The 27248-nt window shown below is 36.8% G+C and overlaps 1 protein-coding gene across 4 annotated transcripts in view; it reads right to left on the bottom strand.

Moving 5' to 3' along the window:
* Positions 1-214: 214 nt before the first annotated feature.
* GMPS (guanine monophosphate synthase) overlaps positions 215-27248 on the bottom strand; it is a 71925-nt gene continuing 44891 nt past the window's right edge. For all 4 annotated transcript variants that reach the window (XM_061417841.1, XM_061417857.1, XM_061417848.1 and 1 more), the window contains 11 exons: positions 21582-21775; positions 21101-21266; positions 18990-19141; positions 17301-17474; positions 15845-15950; positions 13487-13602; positions 10474-10599; positions 7700-7815; positions 2868-2998; positions 1757-1929; positions 215-337 (listed from right to left, as the gene is read on the bottom strand). In XM_061417841.1, the coding sequence (XP_061273825.1) occupies positions 236-337; positions 1757-1929; positions 2868-2998; positions 7700-7815; positions 10474-10599; positions 13487-13602; positions 15845-15950; positions 17301-17474; positions 18990-19141; positions 21101-21266; positions 21582-21775 (1556 nt within the window). In that variant the 3' untranslated portion in view covers positions 215-235. The remainder of the gene's footprint in view (positions 338-1756; positions 1930-2867; positions 2999-7699; positions 7816-10473; positions 10600-13486; positions 13603-15844; positions 15951-17300; positions 17475-18989; positions 19142-21100; positions 21267-21581; positions 21776-27248) is intronic.

A 27248-nucleotide genomic window follows, 5' to 3' on the forward strand; every position in this document is an offset into this window, starting at 1 on the left:
AGCAGTGTCAGTCTGTATGAGTGTAGGCAATGGTGCTTTGATTATACCCGTACGAACTCTTCAGTCCCTTTTAGTTATCCCCAGCTCAGCTCTTAAGCCGTAGACTTTTGCTGCAGAGAATTCAGATGTGATGTGGTTGCTCCAGTAACACTTTTAACAGTACTGCATTCAATACTGGGAATGGTTTCTAAACAATTTAAACTGCACACGGAACTTTAGTAGAACAAGAAGTTTATTACTCCCACTCAGTAGTTCCTGGGGGCTTTGATGTTAAGTCATACATAATTCGAGAAATACCAGGAATCTTCTTAATCTCAGTGACCATCTTTAACACCACCTGTTATAAAACAAAGATTATAAATAAAGAGCTAGAGTCCACTGCATGTTCAACAGAGCTAGAATTTGTAATTTCATTTGTAATTTCAGATTAAAACACAATCTATTTTCACCACTGTTCTCTAGGTATATGGGCTTCCCTTGTGGCTCAGATGGTAAAGAATCCACCTGTGGGAATTTCCCTGGTGGTCCAGTGGCTGAGACTCCAAGCTGCCAATGCAAGGGGCCTGGGTTCAATGCTTGGTAAGGGAATTAAATCCCACATGCTGCAACTAAAGACCTGGTGCAGCCAAAAAAAAAAAAAAAAGAATCCACCTGCAATGCAGGAGACCTGGGTTCTGTCCCTGGATTGGGAAGATCCCCTAGAGAAGGGGATGGCAACCCACTCCAGTATTCTGGCCTGGAGAATTCCATGGGCTATACAGTCCATGGAGTTGCAAAGAGTCGGATACGAATGAGCAACTTTCACTTTCTAGGTATACGGGATACATTTATGATTAATTTACGTAGTGACTCTACAGATGTAAGTAACTTAAATTCAGTAGTACTCAAAGTGCAGTCTGCAAGTCATGGGTGTTACTGGTCCACAGCAATGTTTTGAAGCATTTATAGCAACCTGACCCTGCTACAGCATCCAAGCATGTGACTTCATGGGTGGAAAACAACGCTTCACAGGTTCTCTGCAGCTCACAACTCCGAGGCCACTAAGGTGGCACATAACACAGGTAATAATAATCATTGCTACACGTATAGACGAGGAAGGCCTTGTCACCTAACTGGCCAGAAACTAGGCAAATGCAAGCCTAAGGGAAAACAGACTCTAAGCCACATTCTCCAATCCACATATCTATACTAGCCAGTAATATAATCAGAGCCCTGTATCAGAGTTCTGGAACAGTGGTACAACTAATAAAGTCTTGCTTTGACTTTTACTTGCTATCTTAGAAACAGCTCCTCTGGAAAGAACACTCTAGTGGAGGGATAACAAGAAAGAAGATGGTGATCAAAACTGTAATTGCTAGTTGGCAGAGCATTAAGAAATTCATGGGTGCCTGGCCATAATGCTATTAAATCTCATCCTTATATCTAATCAACTCTTCTTCACTCCTAGGGTTTTCTTTTTTTACTTGGAGGACACTATATATAAGGCAGAGGTTGGCACGATTAGATAAAAAGATAGATTAGAGTTGGGAGTCTCCACATAATAATCAGACATCTGGAGGAGAGGTTAATAAACTTAGGGCTTTTTCCTACTATAATGTATTAAATAATGAATTATGTGGACATTAAAAAATGAGAGCCTATTTTATGAACAGAAAACCAACCTCAGAAATAACATTGCCACAGCCTATCCCATTCACCATTATTATAAAATGTTAAGGTATTAAATACGTACATCAGAAAAAAATGTATATATTACCTCTACGGGGATCTCATTGCCAGGGGTTGCAGGTATACCAGTCATGAAATCACTAGTAATAAAGGTTCGAATAACCACAGATCTCTGGCAAGAAGGTTGCTTCTGAAGTGGGTCCCGATCAAAATGCAAAGGTGTCAAAATCACCGGCATCTGGCTGATTTTCCCAGCATACCCTAGAGAAAGGAAGTTAACATGTAGAATCAATCACCATGCCATAGGAAAGCACTCTCAGTTCAATTAAATCCTTCCAGACAGGATCTAAAATCACACACACACAGACACAGCTCTTCTTAGGACTGTCATCATGTACTGTATTCAGCTACTCTCATAGTACCGTAAGCAAATGCAATCACAAATACAAATTATAGACTCTGATGACTGCAGTGATGTTTTATACATATAAGTCAATTAATTATTCATGTAATTATCTTCTATACTGCAAACACTGAATAAGAAAATACTGAGCCACTAACCCTAGAAGGAATCCAGAGTTAGGGTCTTGCAAGCCTCTAGTCATAACATATTCATCAACTGATCAATATATAACCTTTCTTTATGTGTTTTCTGTTTAAAGACACCTTGCTCAATATCTGTTGTAGATTCATTAACAGTGAGCTCACAGCCAACGGCACTGTAACTCTAGCTTGAAGGAAGCTTATCTAACACACCAGTTTTCTCAGTAAGGCACATGATAGTCTTCCTGTGCTTAGGAACCTAGTCAGCAGCACCTCAGCACTAAGCTTAGAGGACATTTTTGAACAGTGAAATCACCAACAAAAAGCATGAAAATGCAAAACAACATGGCATTAAATAGACGACAAAAAAGACACTTTTTACAGAAACAGAGCTGAAACAAGAAGACAGAGGACTACCATCTTCAACCTCAGCTGGGAACATCTGAGTTGAGCAATTCAAATTTTCTGTCACTTTGTGCATGTCTGCAAGTGACCATAAATATGAGTAAATTCTATACAGATAAAGCAATGTCACAGAACTACCCAGAGAATTAAAATAATAATACTAAAAGCTGAATCCTCCTACTAAAAATCATAAAGCCAAGCTTTCAAAATCTAGTTGAAGCATGTAGTGATGAACAAAATGGGCAACTTACCAGACTCCCTGAGAATGTTATGGGCCTCAAAATCAGCTTGGCGTAAAGTACTGAGCACCCCTGTGGTCAAGAAAGTGGGAGTAACATCTGTAGGAGGTTCTTTAACTGGTGGGCCAAATATATAAACAACTCTAGAAGGAAGGAAGTGAAAATCATAAAGACAACACATTTTAGTATGAGGAAACAAAGCACATAAAATAACATTTTTTGCATTTGTTCTTAGGCCCATCTCTTACCCACTTCAAATCCCCAATGGGAAGGACAGGATTATAGAAGGTATCTGTTGTCTGAACCTTTCTCAAAATACATTCTCTGAAATACTAGTGTGAAGATAAACTTGAGTTATCACAATCCTCTTTCCATTTAATGTACTGGATTGAAAAGTATACCCAAAACTTCATGTTCATCTCGAATCTGGGGGTGAAAACAGGGTCTTTGCAAATGTAATCGAACAAAGGTCATAATCTGGGGCGGGGGCAGGAGGCTAATCCAATGATTGGTGGGTGTCCTTCTAAGCAAAAGGCAATCTGGAAAGACAGACACAGAGAAGAGAGGGCCATGTAAAGATGGAGATGAAGACTGGAGTTCGACTGCCTCAAGGCAACGACTGCCAGCAAACATCAGAAACTATGAAGAGGAGAAGGATGCTCCCCTAGACCCTTCAGAGAGAGCAATGCCCTGCTGACACCACCCTTGATATCAGAGTTATAGCCTCCAGAACTGTGACGTAATAGATTTTTATTGTGTTAAGCCTTCTAGTTTGTGGTGATTTGTTATGGCAGCCCTAGGAAATCAATTCACAAAAGCCTGGGGGAAAAATGAATTAAATAGGTTTTAAGGGCAATGCTAAAGAATACTCAAGATACTGCACAATTGCATCATCTCACACGCAAGTAAAGTAATGCTCAAAATTCTCCAAGCCAGGCTTCAACAATACATGAACCATGAACTTCCAGATGCTCAAGCTGGTTTTAGAAAAGGCAGAGGAACCAGAGATTAAATTGCCAACATCTGTTGGATCATCGAAAAAGCAAGAGTTCCAGAAAAACATCTACTTCTGCTTTATTGACTATGCCAAAGCCATTGACTGTGGATCACCACAAACTGTGGAAAATTCTTCAAGGGATGGGACTACCATACTGCCTGACCTGCCTCTTAAGAAATCTGTACTCAGGTCAGGAAGCAACAGTTGTAACTGGACATGGAACAGACTGGTTCCAAATAGGAAAAGGCGTACATCCCTTGTCACCCTGCTTATTTAACTTACACGCAAAATACATCATGAGAAACGCTGGGCTGGATGAAGCACAAACTGGAGTCAAGACTGCCGGGAGAAATATCAATAATGCAAATATGCAGATGACACCACCCTTATGGCAGAAAGCAAAGAACAACTAAAGAGCCTGTTGATGAAGGTGAAAGAGGAGAGTGAAAAAGTTGGCTTAAAACTCAACATTCAGAAAACTAAGATCATGGCATCTGGTCCCATCACTTCATGGGAAATAGATGGGGAAACAGTGGAAACAGTGTCAGACTTTATTTTGGGGGCTCCAAAATCACTACAGATGGTGATTGCAGCCATGAAATTAAAAGACGCTTGCACCTTGGAAGACAAGTTTTGACCAACCTAGACAGCATATTAAAAAGCAGAGACATTACTTTGTCAACAAACGTCCGTCTAGTCAAAGCTATGGTTTTTCCAGTGGTCATGTATGGATGTGAGAGTTGGACTATAAAGAAAGCTGAATGCTGAAGAATTGATGCTTTTGAACTGTGGTGTTGAAGAAGACTCTTGAGAGTCCCTTGGACTGCAAGGAGATCCAACCAGTCAATCCTAAAGGAAATCAGTCCTGAATATTCATTGGAAGGACTGATGTTGAAGCTGAAACTCCAATACTTTGGCCAATTGATGCGAAGAACTGACTCATCTGAAAAGACCCCGAGGCTGTGAAAGATTGAAGGTGGGAGGAGAAGGGGATGACAGAGGGTGAGGTGGTTGGATGGCATCACCAACTCAATGGACATGAGTTTGAGTAAACTTTGGGAGTTCATGGTGGACAAGGAGGCCTGGTGTGCTGCAGTCCATGGGGTCACAAAGACTGAGTGACTGAACTGACTGATAACAAAACTTCAGACACTGTAATATGCTAATATGCACTGGTCACCTCCAAGATGAAGCTATACATTTTTTTTTTTACACTTTGGAGAACACTGATCCCAAAGAAAGATTCTTATTTCACTATGTACATATTTCATGAATAAAAGAATGGCACCAGGGAAGCCATTCTTAAAATAAACAGTGGTCCTTTGGTTAAGAATCTGCCTGCCAATGAAGGGGACATGGGTTTGATCCTGGTCCAGGAAGATCCCACGTGCCACAGAGCAACTGAGCCTATGCAACACAACTACTGAAGCCCACAGGCCCTAGAACCTGTGCTCTGCAACAAGAAGCCATTGCAATGAGAAGCCTGCCAGCAGTAACTAGAAAAAGCCCTTGCACAGCAACGAAGACCCAGCAAAGCCAAAAATTTAAATAACTAGTAAGCGGGGTGGGGGGTAAATGTCACCAAAGTAAGACTTGTTGGAAAAGGAATGACTCATTATGGCTTCAAGTAAATGTCTGAAACTTATGAAGATACATTGCAGATGTTAATTAATAAAAGTAGAATTTGGAAGATAGCTTAAAGAAATTAGTATCAAATAAGTACAACAACTCAAGGGGAATCTTATTGCTGATTTGGGGAATCTGTTCTATAACCTTCACCCAGAAAACAAGAGAGAGAAGGGGATAGAGACAAGTGCCACCTGGCTCTTTCCAATCCAGTCCCAGCCAGCAGGCAACTATCCCTTTTCCTTAGCCATATCTGTCTTTAGCAGAGAAAATAAATCTCCCCTGCAACTACCAAGGGGAAGTTTAACAATGCCTTTTCCCCTTCTTATTAATAGGTACTTAGAATAAAACAAACATACAGAAGAAAAAAGCATCCGATCAAAACCACCAACTACTTCACTGCCTCCTTCCAAACACACTTTCACAGGAACAGTTTCATCCCATGTATTGAAAGTAAGCCACACTTTAAAGCAATATGCTTCCTAGAGCTCATAATCCTTAGAGGAAAAAGCAACTAGGCAAGAGAATGCCATTAACTTGCTCCTTTTTGTCTTATTTATTTCAAACAAGAGTGGTCATAGAATATGTACAGAGACAAGCTGTCTTCCATCCTGTGTAGGACAGAAAAACTGGAACCGTCCCTGTCTACACAAGGATTCCACCATGCAAACTAGGGGGGTGGGGCAGGGGTTGGCAAAAATTGAAAGCTTTTTAAAAAAGTTACTTAAATTCCAATCCCCCCCCAAAAAAAAAATTTAAAAATCACCAAATACGTTTTTCAGGGGCTTGCTAGGTTCATGTTTTTAAAATCTAGTTTTTTGTTTATTGGTTGTTGATTTTTTTTTTCCTTTTCGGGAAGTGAGGAAGGATTAAGAATGGAGGGAGAGAAAAACGAGGAAAAACAGAAAAGACAGGCAGAAAGAATAGAATACAAAAGGATAGAGATAAAGTTTAAACAAGGGTAAGGGCCCTTTGGTAAAAGAAAAGGACAGAGACAGATGAAACTATAAGAATGCTGCAAAATGAAAAATATACTAATTATATAGTAAAGCAATGGAGCCAAACTTAGTGAAAGGGAATTTTCTGTATGACCTATGAAGTTTATTTAAGTACTAGCATTTTAGAATTTTAAACCATTATTTTAACCAAGACAATTACCTCCATTCAAAATAGGCAATTACAAATTTACCATTATTTATTAATAATTCACTTTTCAGTGTATTAAAGGTGTATCTATATTTGGAGGCCTTTGGTTCATCTACGCAAGCCTTTTAACATGTTCCCATTAGTAAAAATGTGACTTCCCTCTGACTTCTTTTCTTAAAGGCCAACAACAGCCAAAAACACTAGCCACAACAGTACAGAAATATACACACCATGGAAATTCCCTGGTAGTCCAAAGGTTACAACCCTGCGCTTTCACTGCTGAGGGCATGGGTTCAACCTCTGGTCAGGGACCTAAGATCCCACAGCATGAAGAACGGCCAAAAAAAGAGAAATGTACACACCCCACTAAGTAAACACCAACAGATAGGTTTATAAACGCTGTAGCTAATTTGAGTAAACTGAAATCTCAAGTAATCCTTTTTGATTCTCAACTGCCTAATACTCATGAAGGAAATAGACAAGAGTAAAAAACTGTGAAATAACATTTAATTAGCAATCTGGTACTAAATGAGTAAGATTTTTGAACTGTAAAGGAGACAATGCTACTGAGTATTACATATAGGTTATAAATCAGCTGTTGATATACCTGACATAAGGAATTTATGTGCAAATTAAAGGAAAACTGGATCTGAAGAACTAAGTTCAAAATTTTTAAAACATTTAAGGCAGTTATTTTAATGATATCTGGTGTGTTTGTATCTTTACTCTGTAATGATTATTAAATTGACCAAGTCCCTAATAGTAAGTAACTTGTACATTTTTTTCAATCTTTCTGGAATAAAACATCATAAAACAAATAGTGTAAGTTGCTAATCAGACATTTTTAAAGTCTTTAAATTTCATACTAAAACTATTCAATAAAAGCCATCCTATTTACCTCAAAAAATTTTTTAATAAGATGATTGTACTGCAATGAACAAACAAAATACAAAGTATTATTAAATACCTGCTGGGTTGTGACCTAAACTGTCTTTCAACAATGGGAAGACCTTAAAAAAAAAAAAAATCACAGCCTTATACTACATCTCACCCCACTGCCAGCTGCAGAACATACCTGTTAATGTTGTGACACATACGAGGTATAAGTCTAGCTAGGAAAATAAGAGATTCCCAGTCAGGCTCATCCTTACTGGAGATTCCACACACATAACTGTAAGAACGACAGTCACCCTAAAAATAAAAATACAATTGATAATTTTTATTGATTTCATATAAATCAAAAGATGGAATGGAAAATACTTCCTGCATGGTGACACCATGGAAAGTACTTTTAACAAAAACATGCTTGACTAAAAATATATATGGATATTTTGCTAACAACATAAATAAATCCTAAATAAAAATTCCCCACTAAATTCTACTTAAATCACCTTAGACATTATAAAGTGTTACAGTAATTTCAACAATTTATTCAACATACACATGAGATCCATTGGGATTTCATTCCAAATATCTGCTTAACTACATACAGATAGCCAGCACACCTAATTTGGGAGACAAGATGTGTCCATATTTATCAGATGGATAAAGGATTCTCAAGTCAGATATAAAAATAATTTATTCCTTTAAAATGAGTTAGTTTTAAAATAAGTAAAGAAAGCAAATTTTAAAACAAGCGAATAAAACTGATAATACTGATTCCTTTTTCATCTGTCTTGTTTAATCCAAGTAATCTGCTTTGTAAAAAACTGAAAAGTAACTTACAAGATTAAATAATTACCAAATATGCAGTAAACTTGAGAATATAAGAATTCAGACTATTTGAATGCCAATATAATAGTATCTATTAAAGTTTAAAGCACACATGCTCTTTAATCCAAGAAATATTACTGAAACACATGAAATAACTCCTTGAAAAAATAAGATTACTTGCCTATAATAATGACAAAGTGAAAATGGTTTAAATGTCCATTGGTAGGAGAATTATTAAATAAATGATGGTATAATCATACATGGAATATAAGGCAACAGTTAACAATAAGAATCTACTTGCAATGGCATGAAAAGAAGTTCATGATGCTCAGTTAAAAAGAAAAAGGTGATGTACAATGCGTCAAATAATTTCCTTTCATTCTCATTCTAAATGATTCTGAAAGGACATTTAACTATAGAGCAAAAATAGGGAGATTTAGTTTTTAAATGTATTGTGCCTTTTTCTTTTTTTTTTTAACAAGTAGTTTATTTTGATATTTAGAAAATAAACCTCATTGCTACACTAACCATGAATTATGATTTTTATCTGGATTTCTAAACCTCAGCTCCAAAGACCTAAGAGACTAAAAGATAACAACAAAAGAAACTTCTATTTTGACGGGAAAAGTAACAGAGCCTGAATAAGCGTCATTTTTTAAAAATGAAGTGTAGTTAATTTACAATGCTATGTTAGTTTCAAGTATACAAAGTGACTTAGTTATACAAACATATACATACTCTTTTTCAGATTCTTTTCCATTACAGTTTATAGTTTCCTGTACTACAGTTGTGTATTTCATATATAGTAGTGTGCATGTTAAATCATTTTTTAAAAAGAAATCATTCATCCTACAAATTATATTTATTTATCCATAGTATTATCTATGAACTTATCAAAAAATGAGAAGTCAGCATACAGAGCTGCAAGTTTTTTATAACAGACCTTGTTAGAACTGGGGGGGCAGGGGGTCAACCTGTCTGCTCTTCTATTTTTATTAAGTAGGGTAATATCTGCCTGAAATAGCATATCATGAATTTCAAAATGAATCTATGATGAGATAATCTATATACCATTGAAAGACAATTATTTTTACAATTCCAGGAACAGTTATTTCAACTTGATTTAAAAACAATGTAAGTAGCTTTCACATAAGGACCCTGAAAAAGGGAGAAAGGGGGAAATAACTGTCCCATATCATTTCCATTAACTAAAATATTTTAGTTTAATTATAAAAGAACAATGAAGTTTTACTGTTTATTTACAAACAGGGCTACATGAATTCAGGAGAAAGGGGAATTTAAAAGAATGGGCTCAGAGTCACATATTTAGGGAAAAGAGTTAGATCTGTAAAACATTTCTTTTCACGCTTAATTCTACTTTAAGAGAACATTATAACTACATTAACCCACTAACTGGCACTCACACAATTTTTAGTAGAATTACTGACACCTTTTCTGGTTTCCATTTAACTTCAAATCCTAATCACAGAAAAGAAACCTTACTCCTTCCCTATCCTCCCAAGCCTTTCCCCCTAGAAACTCACTTGATGATCATGTAAACAAAGACAAACTTAATATAATCTATTTATGAATAGTATTTCAAAAATGAGAACTATATTATAGTCACATGCTTTTACAATTGGAAAGACTGCACAACAAATACTGAAAATGTTAGTTGTACATTATCACAGCTCAGAGGAAGAGAGAAGACATGCTGAAGAGGCAGAGGACACGGCTTTAAGGAAAACACAAGCCGAGAACAGGCATCCAGGGCCTTTCCTGCAGTCAGAGACTTCTAAAGCCACAGAACATTTCACATCAAGAAGGATAAATGAGGACATGACCTCTCAGTTCCTGTCCTTCAAAGCAAAAGCAAGCCAATCCTATGACAATTCATTCTTTGAAGTTTTACTATTGGTTATAGATGATAGGTGTTTCGAAACTACAAAATCTCAGCCTGAATATTTAGTTCCTACAACCTTATTCACTCCATAAGCATTCATACAATATTACCTTTTTACATTTTTAAACTTGTATACACTTTCATATTTCTTTTTTGTAAGTCATTCTTATTTCAATATTAGCAGAAAGAGCAGCAGAAGTTATGTCACAGGTCAGTGAATTCACACAACTCACCTGCACACCCACAGTTTTAATTGGTAGCAGGAAGGCATTCAGTGAGTGCAGACTTGTAATTTGCATCAGCTTTTCCTGATCCTCTTCTGTCGTGCAGGCTTTAACTCTTTGTAATAGCGTATGTGGCTAAGAAAACCAAAGACATACTTCTTAGGATTTCAAGAAATAAGGCAGTCACTCTTTTGGTACCTATTACTGTCTTATGTATCTATACTTTCTAGTTTATAAGCAATAGATTCTATTTGGTATTTCTAACTTGTGTGTGCTATGCAGTATTGTCAGAATTTCATCTCTGAGGGCCAGGGCTATGAAAAGTTAAATATTAGGACAGGAAATACAGATAAGATTTATACACACGGAGCCTTTTCCTCTGTCACCGGCAAGGGACATCTCACAAGTCAAATTCTCCTTATCTCCAGGGGAATTTTTTGTTATAAAGTCAACTTTGTCTGAAATGAATTTATGTTTTTCCATTCTTTTATCCTTTTCTATTCTTTTACCTTCCCTCTTTCTATCCCTAGCTAAACAGACTATAGTTAGATTTTACTCCTCAATCTAGTTTGACAATTATGTCCTAACTAAAGATGTTAGTCTTTTAATTAATAATAAGGTTTAATTCCATTTTACAAGTTTATTCAGTAGTTTCTATTTGTGTGTCCACTTTTTATGTTTCTTTCTCCTTTCTTACATTTCTCTGAACTGATGGTTTTTCCCAACTCATTTATTTCCCCTTTACTAGTTGTGAAGTTAAACCCTCTATTTTCATTCTTTAGCGGCTCCCCTTAAGTGGGGATCTTTAACAAAAGAGAATCAATCTGTGCTCATCTGGCAAGCAATACAATGGTCTTTGAATTCTTTAACTCCAATCAATCCTCCCATGGCTTACAAGCTATTTTAGCTGTATGTTGTATTTTTTTTTAAATAAACACCAAAATTGAGATCAGTTTATACAGCCTGTTTAATTTTACCCATTTACCATTTTATTTGCTTATCAGTCCTTCCTGTATCTCAGACCATTCAAACTAGGATCCTCTTCCTTCTTTGCTGCTGCTGCTGCTGCTAAGTCACTTCAGTCGTGTCCGACTCTGTGCGACCCCAGAGACAGCAGCCCACCAGGCTCCCCCATCCCTGGGATTCTCCAGGCAAGAATACTGGAGTGGGTTGCCACTTCCTTCTCCAATGCATGAAAGTGAAAAGTGAAAAGTGAAAGTAAAGTCGCTCAGTTGTGTCCGACTCCTAGCGACCCCATGGACTGCAGCCTACCAGGCTCCTCCATTCCTTCTTCTCTAGTCAGTTCTTTACAACAGTGGTTCTCAAACCTAGCTACACACTCAAATTACCTAGTACACTGAGGTGCCATTACACATCAATTAAATAAATTCTAGGCAGAAGGGGTCCAAGCACAGTATATTTCAAAAGCTTCCCCTGTTGAATCTAATATACAACCAGGGTTGAGAACCACTGCCTTTAGCTCCTTAAGTAATAGACTATTGGCAATAAATTCTGTTTCTGTAAAAACATCTTTATTTCGCCCAAGTTCTTTGAGATGATTTATCTGTTCACTATTGTTCACAAGTATTTTCTCTTGGCATTTTGAATTCTTCCTGCTTTTACTGTTCCTTTCACAGCCTGCATAATAGTATTTCCTTTATGCAGTTGCTTTGTCTTTGGCAGCCTGTAGTTTCCACAGTTATGCTTCTGCGTGTGCCAAGTCACTTCAGTTGTGACCAACTCTCTGCGACCCTATGGACTGTAGCCTGCCAGGCTTCTCTGTCCATGAAATTCTACAGGCAAGAATACTGGCGTGGGTTGCCATGCCCTTCTTCAGGGGATCTTCCCCACCCAGGGATTGAACCCGCTTCTCCTGTGGCTACTGCACTGCAGGCAGATTCTTCACTTCTGAGCCACCAGGGAACCCCAATTAGTTATGCCTATTAGATGTCAAATTCTTCTCCTTTACCATGATTAGGATGTACTATATTTCCTAAATCTGAGGCATGGTGTCTTTCAACAGTGTGCTGTGCTGTGCTTAATCACTTAGTCATGTCCAGCTCTCTGCGACTGAGTCACCAGGGAAGCCCTTTCAAAAGTGTGGCAGAATGCAAATACTTTTGTCTATCTCCTTCAGGATATACATTTAAGTTGGCGTTCTCATTTTGTCTTAATCTCTTCTAATCATATTTTCTCTTTGATGCTTTGTTCCAATTTCTGGATAATTCAAGTTCACTAACTCTCTCTTTAGCTCTTTTTAATTTCAGTTATTTTCATTTCTAGAACTTAATTTTTTTTCAAAGCTCCCAGGCACTTTATATACCTTATTCTCATTAACAATTGCTTCTTTTAATTCTTTGTACTTTATATATGATTTATTGTTAATTCCAGTATCTGAAGTGCTTGAGGGTCACCTTCTACTAGCTCTCATTCATTGTGCCTTACTTTTAGATGTATTTTGTAGTTTTTTATTATAAGCTCATATTTGTTAAAGTCCTATTTATGGGGATTCTCTGAAGCCCAGTTGAAGAGACTCCGAAGATAATTTATATTGCTTCTTTTCCGACACTCAAAAGCACTACCAATCAAAGCCCACTTTAATATAGATTATAAATTTTAAGCACCAAATATACAGAAGAACTGAAGACTTCTCAATAATCCTCAGTTTGGAACTAAAATGATCTCCCTTACTTTCTCACAAGACATATGAAAGGGTGTTTTAAAATACTTGATATCAAGTATTTTATTTTCAGGAATTCAATGTATCTAATCTGTTAAAATATATAGAATAGCTGATAAACATATAGAATAGCTTAAAAGAGAAGTCTGCATTTAAGAGCCTCTGTAGAATACTGTCTTCGTAGTCATTTCCAAAGGTTAAATATCTCTGAATTTTCAAGTAATAAAACCCTAATTAATTCATTGTAAATACTGAAATATAACAAGAATCCATTCAGTTCCTTGTACTGATTAGCTATATCTTGTTAAAGCTCCTATAATATACAAATTCAACACAAATTACCTTTTTAACACTTGCAGAAAAATCAGCTACTATTTTCAAAATATTGTTAGTTTCAGGAAAATCCTTACAAATATAAGGTTCTTCAGCACATATTACTCTGATTGCCAGGCCAGGACCTAAAGAAGGGAGTACAATGATATTTAATATAAATGTTATATTTAATATAAAATCTTATTCTCCCCTCCCCCGGACAGAGTTTTTACTGGATGCTGCCCCTCCTAGGGGTGTGAGGAAGGAACCCTACAAATGGGCACCTGGGACAGACTCTCCAGCCAGCACTGGAGCGGCTGCCAGGTCATGAGGGGTCCCCAAGTTCAGCGGCAGTGCTGAGCCCCCAGCGGCCCCCCGGCTCCACTCCCCGACCCCTCCTCCTGCGAGCTCCCCAGCAGCTGCTCTGCCTCTGTCAGGGTGCAGGCCCCAGGCCCGGGCTGTTGCTGGAGCCCTCATACTCCATCTCATCCCACTTTTGGGAGAGTCACTTATCCAGTGACTTCGTGTACTGTAAGTGCCCATGTATAGCATCCAGTAAAGTGCAGTGGCCTTCTGTCTACTCATGAACAATACTCACCTCTCCCCTACCGGATATATTTTTAGCTCTGTGTCACAAGATACTGCTTTTATTGAAATATAATTGACATATACACTTTAGGGTTTCTAAAGTGTTTAACATGAAATTCAGCTATGAGTTTCCCATACAACTCATCACTTTTAGAATGCCTCAATTCTCTTCATATCAGTTATTTCCATCTCTTATTTTCATAGTACATGTATTAAGAACCTCAAAATTCTCTAATAATTATTTTTAATACACAATATATGTGCCAATCTATTTAAAACTACTTGCAGACACAATTCTTTGCCAACACACATTGGGACTGAACATCTCGAATATCAGAATTGAAGTTAGTAACATAAACAAGGGCTAATCTCCATGTGAGTCATTATCTTTCTAACACTATTTATGGAGGCAATATGGTAGTTAAGAGTAACCAGTACTGAGGAGGCCTTAGTGGGGCTAGACTCCTGGTTCCAAACTCAGTCTGTGTAACTTTTGGCAAACTAGCCTCTGTCCCTAAATTCCCTCAACTGGACAACAGGATAACAGTAGTTGTTATTGTGAGGATCAAATAACACAATATGCAAAATATTTACCAGAATGCCTAGCTCACACTAGTACTCAAGAAACGCTAACTATTCTTTTTAATTTGATTAGATCACTTTCAACTCATCACCTAATAACTATCATAGAGACATAGGAACTGAGGTAGAAGACTTGCCATGCTCAAGAACTCAAAACAAAAACAGGTTAAGACTTGCTTACAGTCCTAATTAACAAATATCACCTCTAATCATTAATATTTTTATGACTACTTAAAAATGGAATATTTTCATTTGTTCACGAATGAGTTACATACAGCACTGTGAAAACAAATGGTTCATCCATTCAGACAAGTCAGTCAGGGGATAAGTGTTTCAGAGAACTGAGTTTTAAAGTGCAAAGTGAAGTCACTCAGTCATGTCTGACTCTGTGATCCCATGGACTGTAGCATGCCAGGCTCCTCCATCCATGGGAGTTTTCCAGGCAAGAAACTGGAGTGGGTTGCCATTTCCTTCTCCAGGGGATCTTCCGGACCTAGGGATCAAACCTGAGTCTCCCGCACTGCAGGAAGACTCTCTACCACCTGTAAAAGCAAAACTAAAAAACAAAAAAAAAAATCTGTACTACACTAAAACAAAACCAACTTATTTTATGTCATGTACAGCAAAGGACTGACATTAAGATACGTGACAATGCACAAAGGCAGCGAGTCTTCTATGCGTGGTTTCAGCAGCAAGGGGAAATATGGCACAATTCAGTTCCAGCTTTTAAAACACAAGAGCAAAAAACTCCCTGCCTCCCTACAAGATGCAGGGCGAGGAGACAGTTCTGGGTTGCCACTGGTGAAGCATTCAGTTTGCTACTTTGCGTCACACTTCTCTTATTTCTAGTTAATTACTATCTGGAATACATCATGGTATAGTAGAAAGAACATAAAAACCCAAGTTCTAACACTGAGAATTATATGGCAATGTTATTAAAATATTTCTTGGTTTTCTTATCTGATGGCAACATTACATGTCAACCTATTTACACAAGGATAATGCAACACTTAAATATACATATAATTAAAAATGAGTATTTAATAAAATGAAATATATACAGTAGGCACTAAAAATAATGTTTATTTCCTACCCATCCTTTCCTTTCTTTCAAGTTACATATTCTCTAAGATGATAAATTACTTCAAAACATGTCTGAATTGATTCTTGTTCAACATGAAGACATAATGGTAAACCAAACAGAACTACATTTCTTACCTGGAAATGGATGCCTGGAAACTAACTCTTCTGGAAGTCCAAGTTCTCTGCCTAAGATTCTTACTTCATCCTTATGAAAATCTTTCAAAGGTTCTATTACTTTTCCCTACATGAAAGAAAAAGGCCAATTAATACAAATTATAATAGTAACCAAAATGACACGAAAAACAAAGAACAACAAATTACTCACTTTTCCTGTTGTCTTTTACCTTTAAAAATCATTTTTAAAACTTCATCTTTTAAAGTATTTCTTCCTTTGTCTTTTTAAGGAATTAGATATTTTAGTGATTTTTATATATCTCTTTGAGATACATTTTAAACACAAACCTTTTAAACAGACAAAAAGCAGAGCAAACTTACCCACACATCTCTGATCTAGTTCTCATTGTAATATAAGTCGATCAGAAAACATACTAGTGTTTAAAAATTAACTCTCCAAATGATACCATCAAGAAAGTGAAAAGACAACCCTCAGAAGGCAAATCATGTATCTAATAACCAGCAACCAGACTACAGACTACATAAAGAACACATGCAATTCAATAATAAAAAGATAAATAAGCCAATTTAAAAATGGGCAAAAGATCTGAATAGATTTTTCTCCAAAGATATACAAAGAGCCAATAAGCACATAAAAGGTGACTGACATCGTTGGCCAATTAGGGAAATGCAAATCAAAACCACAATGAGATACCTACCACTTCTCATCTACTAGGATGCCTAAAATAATAAAAAGGGACAGGTAATTCACATCCATTAGGATGGACGTCTTTTAAAAAAAGAACAGAAAATAACAAGTGTTGGGCAAGGTACGCAGAAATAGGAAGCTTTTTGCACTACTGGTAGGATTTTAATATAGTACAGCTGCTGATGAGACATTAAGTAAGTCCCTCAAAAAACTAAAAATAAAACTATCATTAAGACTCAGATATCCCACTTCTTAGTACATCTCCAAAAGAATTGAAAGCAGGGGCTCAAAGAGATATTTGCAAATCCATGTTCACAGCAGCACAACAAAGTTCACAGCAACCAAAAAGTGGAAGCAATCCAAATGCCCATTGGTGATATGTGTATATACATACAATAGAATATTATTCAGCTTAAAAAGGAAGGAAACCCTATCACATGCTACAACATGGATGAACCTTGAGGACTTATACTAAGTGAAATAAGCCAGTCACAAAAACACAAAAACTATGATTGTGCTTATAAGAGGTATTTAAAATAGTCAAATTCATTGAAACAAACAGTAGAATGGTAGATTATCAAGGGTTAGAGAGAGGGAGAAAAGGGTAGCTGTTGTTCAACAGGTACAGAGTTTCAGTTTTGCAAAATGAAAAAGTTATGCAGATCTGTTTCACAACAATATAAATATACTGAAAACTATTGAACTGTACACTTAAAAATTGTGAAGGAGGGAAAGAGGCTTTATGGTAAAGATTTCAAAAGCTTTTACCTCCTCTCTCAACTTTCTGATAAGTTCTGTGTCGTTGTGATGGGTTTTGATGAGTTCAGCTTTGCCACTTGCAACGAGAGATGCACTTTCAATTAGATCAGGCCGTAAAGTACCTTGGGCAAGGAAAACCTCCTCTGGTTTCAAGTTCATTTCTCCAATTACTTCATTGGCAATCTATAATCAACAGGAGTAAAACAAACAAATTTTTTTTCAAGACAACAAAATTTTATACTTACAGCTAAATTTCTAAGAGTCCTTTTGCAATACTAACCAGGAGATGAAATCCACCAACCCTCAAATTAAATTCCTTTAAGGACAAATTCTGAAAGAGATGGGAATACCAGACCACTTGACCTGCCTCCTGAGAAATCTGTATGCAGGTCAAGCAACAGTTAGAACTGGACATGGAACTACAGACTGGTTCCAAATAGGAAAAGGAGTACATCAAGGCTGTATACTGTCACCCTGCTTATTTAACTTATATGCAGAGTACATCATGAGAAATGCTGGGCTGGAGGAAGCACAGCTGGAATCAAGATTGCCAGGAGAAACATCAATAACCTTAGATATGCAGATGACACCACCCTTATGGTAGAAAGTGAAGAAGAACTAAAGAGCCTCTTGATGAAAGTGAAAGAGGAGAGTGAAAAAGTTGGCTTAAAGCTCAACATTCAGAAAACGAAGATCATGGCATCCGGTCCCATCACTTCATGGAAAATAAATGGGAAAACAGTGGAAACAGTGGCTGACTTTATTTTTCTGGGCTCTAAAATCACTACAGATGGTGATTGCAGCCAGGAAATTAAAAGACGCTTACTCCTTGGAAGGAAAGTTATGACCAACCTAGATAGCATATTCAAAAGCAGAGACATTACTTTGTCAACAAAGGTCCGTCTAGTCAAAGCTATGGTTTTTCCAGTGGTCATGTACGGATGTGAGAGTTGGACTATAAAGAAAGCTGAGTGCCGAAGAATTGATGCTTTTGAACTGTGGTGTTGAAGAAGACTCTTGAGAGTCCCTTGGACTGCAAGGAGATCCAACCAGTCCATCCTAAAGGAAATCAGTCCTGAATATGCATTGGAAGGACTGATGTTGAAGCTGAAACTCCAATACTTTGGCCACTTGATGTGAAGAGCTGACTCACTGGAAAAGACCCTGATGCTGGGAAAGATTAAGGGCAGGAGGAGAAGGGGACGACAGAGGATGAGATGGTTGGATGGCATCATCGACTCAACAGACATGGGTTTGGGTGGACTCCAGGAGTTGGTAATGGACAGGGAGGCCTGGTGTGCTGTGGTTCATGGGGTCGCAAAGAGTTGGACACGACTGAGTAACTGAACTGAACTGAAGGACAAATGCTTATTTAACATAATTCAAAAAGGTATATGAACATCCCCATCAAAGCCAAAAGACATCTACCCATTGAAATATCCAAAGAACTAAAATCTAGTATCAACTAAAAGTATCTATTCTTAAGCAATTAAAACAACAGCCTAACAATGTAAGTACATGTTTTTTAAAACATAAAATAGTTTCTATTAGTCAGTATAATAGCAAAACACAGTAAAACTCTTAGCCCAAAAAGAATCAAAATTAGTCATAAAATTTGACTATTTGGTATAATGACAAGGAAAAAAATACTAAAATTCACATTTAAAATAGTATACACTGAAAATATTTAAAAAGTACCTTAACAAAAGTATCCCCAATGATTTTTCTTTTCTCCTCAGGACTTGTAGTCATATTTAACGTTTTGCTAATTCTCTTTCGTGGAGTTCTGTCTTCATCTGATATTGGTAGAGTTGTTGTTCCATTGTAGAAAGAATGAGCAGCATTTATCACTGGGGAACAGGAGAGAAGCATATTTTAAACTAACAGAAGATTTTTGAAAATAGTAAGTAGTAGATCAACTACAAAAAAAAAAACCTATATGGATCCTCTGATTCTCCCCTTAAACTGCCTACATATTCTAGAACTACCAATGAACTATGACTAACAGAGTCCATATATGGGCACTCACTGAGTTTTGTTCCTTTGAGAATTCTGTGGCATTTTACTATCTAGGACCATATTATCACAAATTATGCTAATTGCTTTCCTTCTATTCAGTGCTTCACCAGAGCAACAAGCAAAATCCCCCAAAAGGAGTCAAAGCAGCGGTACATATACAGGGATCAAAGTCCTCGGAACTGCACAGTGACCAGTCCCGTGAAAACCTAATGTCTAAAAACATACTCTTAGCGATCCTTAGCTGTCCTTTTAAAGAGTAAAGTTAAAAAAAAAAAAAAAAAGAAAGGGTTCTCTACAAGATGCCAAGGCAGCTGGCTACTTCACTTTACTGAATTTGTAGGTCTTTCTCTCAAGCTGGTCAATTACCCAGAGAAGACATCTCCAATTTCCTGTTTCTAAGCATTCTGATAGCCTGAACAGAGGAAGTGGCCAGTGGAGGGGAAGAGATATCGTTCTGTACATAAGGCTTTTCCTTAATGTTAACGTTTTTAACATACAATCTTCCTTCCACCTTCAACTATGCCTGGTATTGACATGCCCAAGTCCAAAGCCTCTCTTGTTTAGCCTAGGGTCTGAGGGACAGCAGCAGCTGTGTTCCTATTTAAAGGGGAAAGTAACTGCTTCTCAGACTTTGATCCAACACATTCTAGGCTGACAGTGAGCAGGCCCTGTGAGGCAGCCAGTGTTCCCATCTCCTGGGCTTCCTTCCCGCAACCCTTCCCCAAGTTTCTGAGTCCTCCATCCTACCACTTCAGTTAACAAAGACAGATGCAGGTTTCTGTGGGGCTGAAATGAAACCATTCAGAGGGCCCTTTCAAGAAAAGGAATAACAAATCACGCAATACTCCTATGGCTAACACAAACTATAAACTATACACAGAAACTACTGCAAATCACAAATATAGCACCAAATCCAAACTAAATGTATCCCCAACTCGATGTTTTCTTAGCATAATTCCCAAATGCCTGCAGCCGTTATAAAACCACCCAAAAGAGAGAAAGAGGAGAAAGACAAAATAAATTAACTATAAATTATTAAAATACCTTACTTCAAATTTCATAAAATGTGTAACTATGAGAAGATACTGATAGGGTCCTTTCCCAAATTTTGGAAAAGGCCTGGCTGGTGAGTAGCCCTAAAATTTAAGCTTCATTAGCTTATCAGAGAAAATCTGCATAAACCATCTGCTTTCCACTTCCCAACATTTTGTTGAAACCATTAGACTGCTATTATCACCTCCTCTCTATTCCTCATCCTTCTGGCATTACACTTGTTTTATGCCTGTATTGTTATTTTAGTGATATTTCCAAAGAAGAAAGAAATAGACTCATTTTTACTTCATGTTTAACTATACAAGTCTTCATTTTACACTCAACATTTTGGCATCAATTCCAATTAAGTCGATAGTTTATATCATTAAACTACTAATTTAATTTCACTATAACTATGGCTTACATCTTTTTTTATAAAAGTGCAGAAGATATCCATAAATGTAAAAGCAGTTAAGGCCTAAGAAGATGAATAGAAAGAACAGAATGGTGGCTGGAAAATGGTAACTTATTCTTCTATATATAACATTAGGAGGAATCAATTTGCAAAATTTATACTGTGGCCACTCTTGAACCAGAAGTAACTACAATGTAAAAATAAAAAACATTTCAACCATAAGCTTACTGGGAAAACTGTACTCGATTACTGGGAAAACTCTACTTGGTTAATTTAATCACAAGCTAGATTTGATTAAACAAGTCCTGAGATGTAAGTTAACTTTTCTGGAGTTCATCAATACCTTTGACTTGAATTCCAAGCTTTCTGAGGGCCTCTTCAACAGACTGACTTTCTCGTTTTCTCATAAAGCCATTATCAATGTGCACAGCAATGACTTGATCTTGGTTCAAAGCACGATTTAACAAAGCTGTACAAACTGTTGAGTCTACTCCACCACTGAGTAAAACCTGCAGGGTGAAATGAAAAGTCAAATTGAGTAAAATAAGCACAAAGACAGTAAGAGCTTAAATCACTACCTAAAAACACTGGGGAATTCCCTGGTGGTCCAGTGGTTAGAACTCCGTGCTCTCACTGCTAAGGGCTCAGGTTCAACCCCTGGTTTGTATTAAAGATATGTATGGTAACTGAAAAAGCACTCTGAAACAGGGCAACTCAAAAACACTTATCACCCAGTCAAAATTTAAGGGTTATACTAAGTAAGTCAACCTTGAGTCTAACACTACTGGCACAAAGTTTTAGACTTTCAGATGTAAATTGCTTACCAAAACTTTTGATGTGCCCACTCCCTCTTTGATCTCTCGAATGCACTCAATTTCTCTGTTCTGCACAGTGAAGGTCCCACTGCACCCAGCTATATCGTAGAGAAAATTCTTCAGTATTACTTTCCCATTTTCTGTAAGGCCAACTTCAGGGTGGAACTGGGCTCCATACAATTTTTTAGATTCATTTGCTATACCTTTATAGAAAAAATAATCAAATAATTTTTTTTTCATATTGAAAATACTCAGTGAGCACCCACAGTAATTCCTCACAATTTCTTCCTCCATAAATGTGGAAACTGATTCAAATTAGTAGATTTTTAGCTATGGGGGGAAAAAATACAAATAAAAACTACATTGCCATGATCTGGCTTTATAAGGCCTTCCTTCATATAGCAATTAATGAACGACATGGCTGTGACATAATTTCACAGTATCCTCACTTCTCCACCCAGTGGAGAATCATTACTGCAATCATTTTGTCTATTCAACGCAAGGGTAACTCAGTTTTAGATCTCAGTCTTATATGCCTTCAACATGCAATGTGCAGCTACCAATTTTCTATATTAGAAAATCCTCATACATTAAACCCATCAGAATATCCTAAGTGTTTCCTTCTTGCATACTATTAACCATGAATATAACTCCACTTACTTGACTAATGGGCTTCTGACAAATAATCATCTACAAAGCAGCAGACGATAGGCTAGATGTTTTACATGTACATGTACTACCCGCTGTCTATGGCTCTGAGAAATCAAGAAACTTGCCAGTATCCCCAGCTAATTAAGTAGATAAATCAGGCTTGCTAACCTCCCAAACTTACACTCATTCTCCTCTACTAGGGAAGCTCACACTTTCTTTACTTGGCTTCTCAGACACCACTGTCCTGGTTCATTCCTTATTTCATTGTCTAATGCTGAACCTTCTTTGTTGGTTCCTCATCTTATCCATCTCTAAACATGAAAGTCAAACAGTATTCAGTCCTTAAGTTTCTGCTCTATACATTCTGAATGATTCCAAACTCTCATGACCTTAAATGTTACCTGTATGTTGGTATATCCCTGAATTTATTCCTCCAGTCCAGTTTTCTCTTCTACAGTCCTACTCAAAAATATATAAAACTGCCTAGTCACACCTTCATTTCAATGTTTAATAAGAAACCTTAAATTTAATATGCAAACCCAAATTACTTCATTCTTTCACATCAGGTAAACAGAAACCATCCTCTGGTTGCTCAGGCTAAAACACTTGGAAGTAAGAAGCTAGAAGACACCACTATGTTCTAACAACAAGTAAAAAGTTGATTAAATACCCTTAGAGAGACTGACAGGTAAATAGAGAGAATCACAACTTACTGGAGAACTCCATGATTGCAAACCTCTATAGGAACCATTGCTGAGGTAGGGAAACTTGAACTATAATTGATATCACTGGAGGCTCAGCATGGACAAATCTGAGAGATAAAATGTCCAGGAAGACCCAGTCATCTGGGATCCCCACACTCTCCAGTAGCTTCACTAAGTTCTCACAGTGAATATTAGAGGAAAATCCCCTTGTGCTTCCAAAAGGGGAGGGAAAAATAAAACATTTTGAAATATACCAAGCCATTCTTTTCTTCTTAATAAGGTCTTCTACTCTCAGGAGAAACTATTTAACCAGTCTAATATGACAGGGTTTTATCAGAACAAACTAACTTGGGAGAAAAGAAAACACTCAACTCTAGCCCATTCTAGTCCTCCTGTCCCATCTAACAGAGGGAAAAACTGAAAACACTGAAATCTACAGCCCGAAGCCACAGGTTCACTAAGACTGAGACCTACTCCTAAGACCACAGAACACTTTCCCTCTCCCCAACACCTTGCCATCTACAGCAATTCCTTGTACACAGTACATCATGTCAAGCTAGCAAGAAAAAAGTACAAGATACACTAAAAGGGAAAAAATAAGTTTGAAGAGATAGATCAAGTGTTAAAAGAGACTCAGATACTGCAGAGATATTGGAATTATCAGCTTGGGAATTTAAAATAAGTATTATTAAGAAGCTAAGGGCTCAAATGGATAGAGTATGCAAGAAGAGCTGGGCAATGTAAGCAGAGTTGGAAATTCTCCAAGGGACCAAAATGATTTCAAGGGATCAAAAACACTATAACAGAAATGAAGAATGTCTTTGATGGGCTTATCACTGGACATGGCTTAAGAAATACTCTCTAAGCTAGAAGCTGAAAACCAAAAAGAAAAAAACACTGGAAAAAAAAACCAAAACAGAACATCCAGGAACTGTGACACAAGTACAAATAACATAAACAATGGAACTTCTAGAAGAAAGAGAAAGAGGAACAGAATATTTAAAACCATAATGAATGAGAATTTCCCCTGAAATTAATATAAGACATCAAACTAACCCAGGAAGCTCAGAAAACACTGAGCAGCATAAATACAAAAAGAAAAAAAATTACACCTAGGCATATGATTTACAAAATAAAAAACATCTTGAAAGAAGCTTGTGGAGGGGGGAGCCTCACTTATAGAGGAAAGATAAGAATTATTGATACATCCAACTGACTGTAAACCATGGAAGTAAGAATAGACTGAAATAAGTAAAATGTGGAGAGAAATACATATTCTTCTCAAGCACAGTTGGAACATTCTCCAGAATAAATCACGTTTGGCCACAAAACAAGTCATACTAAATTCAACAAGACTGAAATGATAATCAAGTATCTTTTCTGACCACAATGGTAGAAGTAGAAATTACAAGAAGAAAACTGGAAAATTCACAAATATGTGACAATTAAACTACATGCTCCTGAGAAACTAATAAGTCAAAGAAGGAATCAAGAGAGCAATTTTAAAAGCTTGAGACAAAGAAAAATGAAAACCAAACAACCAAAACTTACGGTATATGCCAAAAGCAATTCTAAGATGGAAGTTCACAAAGATAAATGCCCACATCCAAAAAAAGGTCAGGCCTTAAACAACCTAATAACTTCAAAGAACTAGAAAAAAAAAAAGAAACTAAGCCCAAAGTTAATAGAAGAATGGAAATTACAAAGACCAGAGCAGAAATAAACAGACAAATGATGATTTTTAAAAAGATGAAAATAAAAGATAGTTTCTTGAAAAGATAGATAAACCTCTAGCCAGACTTCCCAAGAAAAAGAGAGGACTCAAAATTAGAAATGAAAAAGGAGATATTAAAACAGATACCACACAAATACTATGAACAATTATACACCAACAAACTGAAAAACTTAGAAGAAATGGATAAATTCCTAGAAACATGTAACTTACCAGGACTAAATCATGAAGCAACAGAAAATTTGAATGGACTCATTTTAAGTAAGGAGATTGAATCAATAATCAAATACCTCCCCAAAAGTTGCAAAACCAGATGGCTTCACTAGTGAGTTCTACCAAACACTTAAAGAACTAGTAACAACTCATGAGAAATAGAAGCAGAAGGAACACTTCCAAACACATTCTATGAAACTAGCAATATTATATCACAGCTAGACAAGAAAAGACTACCAAAAAAAGAAAATTATAGGCTAATTTCTCTGATAAACAATGTTGCAAAAATCCTCAACAATATATTAGCAAATCAAATACAATACATTAAAAAGATCATACACCATAATCAAGTGAAATTTATTCCAGGGATGCAGGGATAGTTTAACATCTGCCAATCAATATGATATACCATATTAACAAAATGAAGGATAAAAATAGTATGGTCATCTCAATAGATACAGAAAAAGCAATACATAAAATTCAACATCACACATGATAAAAACTCTCAACAAACTGGGTACAGAAGGAACATATCTCAAATATAATAAAGGCCATATACAACGAGCCCACAGTTAACATACTCAGTGATGAAAAGCTTTTCCTCTAAGATCAGAAACAAGTCAAGAATTCAACAAAGTACTGGAACAAGTCAAGAATTCAACAAAGTACTGGAAGTACAAGCCAGACCAGCCAGGCCAGAAAAAGAAATAAAATTATCCAAATTAAAAGTAATAAGTAAACTGTCTCTATTTGCAGATGACACAACATTGTATCTAAGAAACCCTAGAGACTCTACTAAAATGCCATTAGAACTAATTATTTCCGCAAGATTGCAGGATACATAATCAACATACAGAAATCAACTCTGTATGTATCAACAACAATCAGCTGAAGAAATGAAGAAAACACTCCCATCAACAAATTCAAAAAGAATAAAACACTTAGGAATAAATTTAACCAAAAAAGGTGAAAGATCTGTACACTGAACACTGTAAGACCTTGATGAAAGAAACTGAAGAAGGCACAAATAAAAAGATATTCCATGTTCATGGATTAGATGAATTACTAATATATTGTTAAAATGTCAGTTCTAGGGACTTTGCTGGCAGTCCAGCAGTCAAGACTTCGCCTTTTAGTGCAGGGAGTGTGTGTGGGTTTGATCCTTGGTCAGGGAGATAAGACCCCACATATGTCTTGTGGCCAAAAAAATACAAAAGTAATGTTGTAACAAATTCAATAAAGACTTTAAAAATGGTCCACATCAAAAAAAAAAAAAAGGTTTTTTAAAAAAAGTCAGTTCTACCCAAAGTAATCTACAGATTCAATTCAACCTCTATCAAAAATGGAAGGTACAAATGTAGTGACCTAGGGGTGAGGGAACAAGGGGAATAGGGAGAGTTGGTTAAAGGATACAAATTCTTGATTTTAAGATAAATAAGGTCTGAGGATCTAATGTATAATAAATATGGTAATTATAGCTGATAGCAAATTTCAGTGATCCAATACAGTGTTAAGAGAGCAGAATTTAAATGTTCTTACCAAAAAAAAAAAAAGTAAATACAGTTGACCCTTGAACAATTCATGGGTTAGTTACCTACCCTCAGTGCAGTCAAAAATCTGTGCATAACTTTACAGTCAGGCCTCTGGATCTACAGTTCCACATCCACGGTTTCAACCAACCCAGATCATGTAATACTGAAGCACATACTTAGTGAAAAAATCCATATATAAGGTGACCCGCAGAGTTCAAAACTGTGTTGTTCAAGGATCAACTGTATGTGAGGTGATGGATGGGTTAATTAACTCAATGGGGAAAAATCTTTTCATAATGTATATTAGGGGACTTCCCTGGTGGCTCAGACGGTAAAGCATCTGCCTACAATGCGGGAGACCCCGGTTCAATCCCTGGGTTCGGGAAGATCTCCTGGAGAAGGGAATGGCACCCCACTCCAGTACTCTTGCCTGGAAAATCCCATGGACAGAGGAGCCTGGTAGGGTACAGTCCATGGGGTCGCAAAGAGGCGGACATGACTCAGCAACTTCACTTTATCAAATCATCACATTGTACACTTCAAATATTTTACAATTTTGCTGATTATACCTCAATAAAGCTAAAAAAGTTAATTTTTAAAAAAATGTTTTTGGGAAAAAACCACCAACCTAGAATTCTGTGCCTTGAGAAATTATCCTCCAAAAGTTCAGGAAAAATATAAAAGTTTCAAACAAACAAAACCTGAGACCATCTGTTGCCAATAGGCTGCTCTGTAAGAAATGTTAAAAGAAGTTCTTTAGAGAGAAGGAAAATGATAAAGATCAGAAACTTGGATCCACATAAAAAAGAGCAGAGGAAGCATAAATGAAGGTAAAATAAAAACT

Source organism: Bos javanicus, chromosome 1 (genome assembly GCF_032452875.1).
Source record: "Bos javanicus breed banteng chromosome 1, ARS-OSU_banteng_1.0, whole genome shotgun sequence".
Taxonomy (NCBI): Eukaryota; Metazoa; Chordata; class Mammalia; order Artiodactyla; family Bovidae; genus Bos; species Bos javanicus.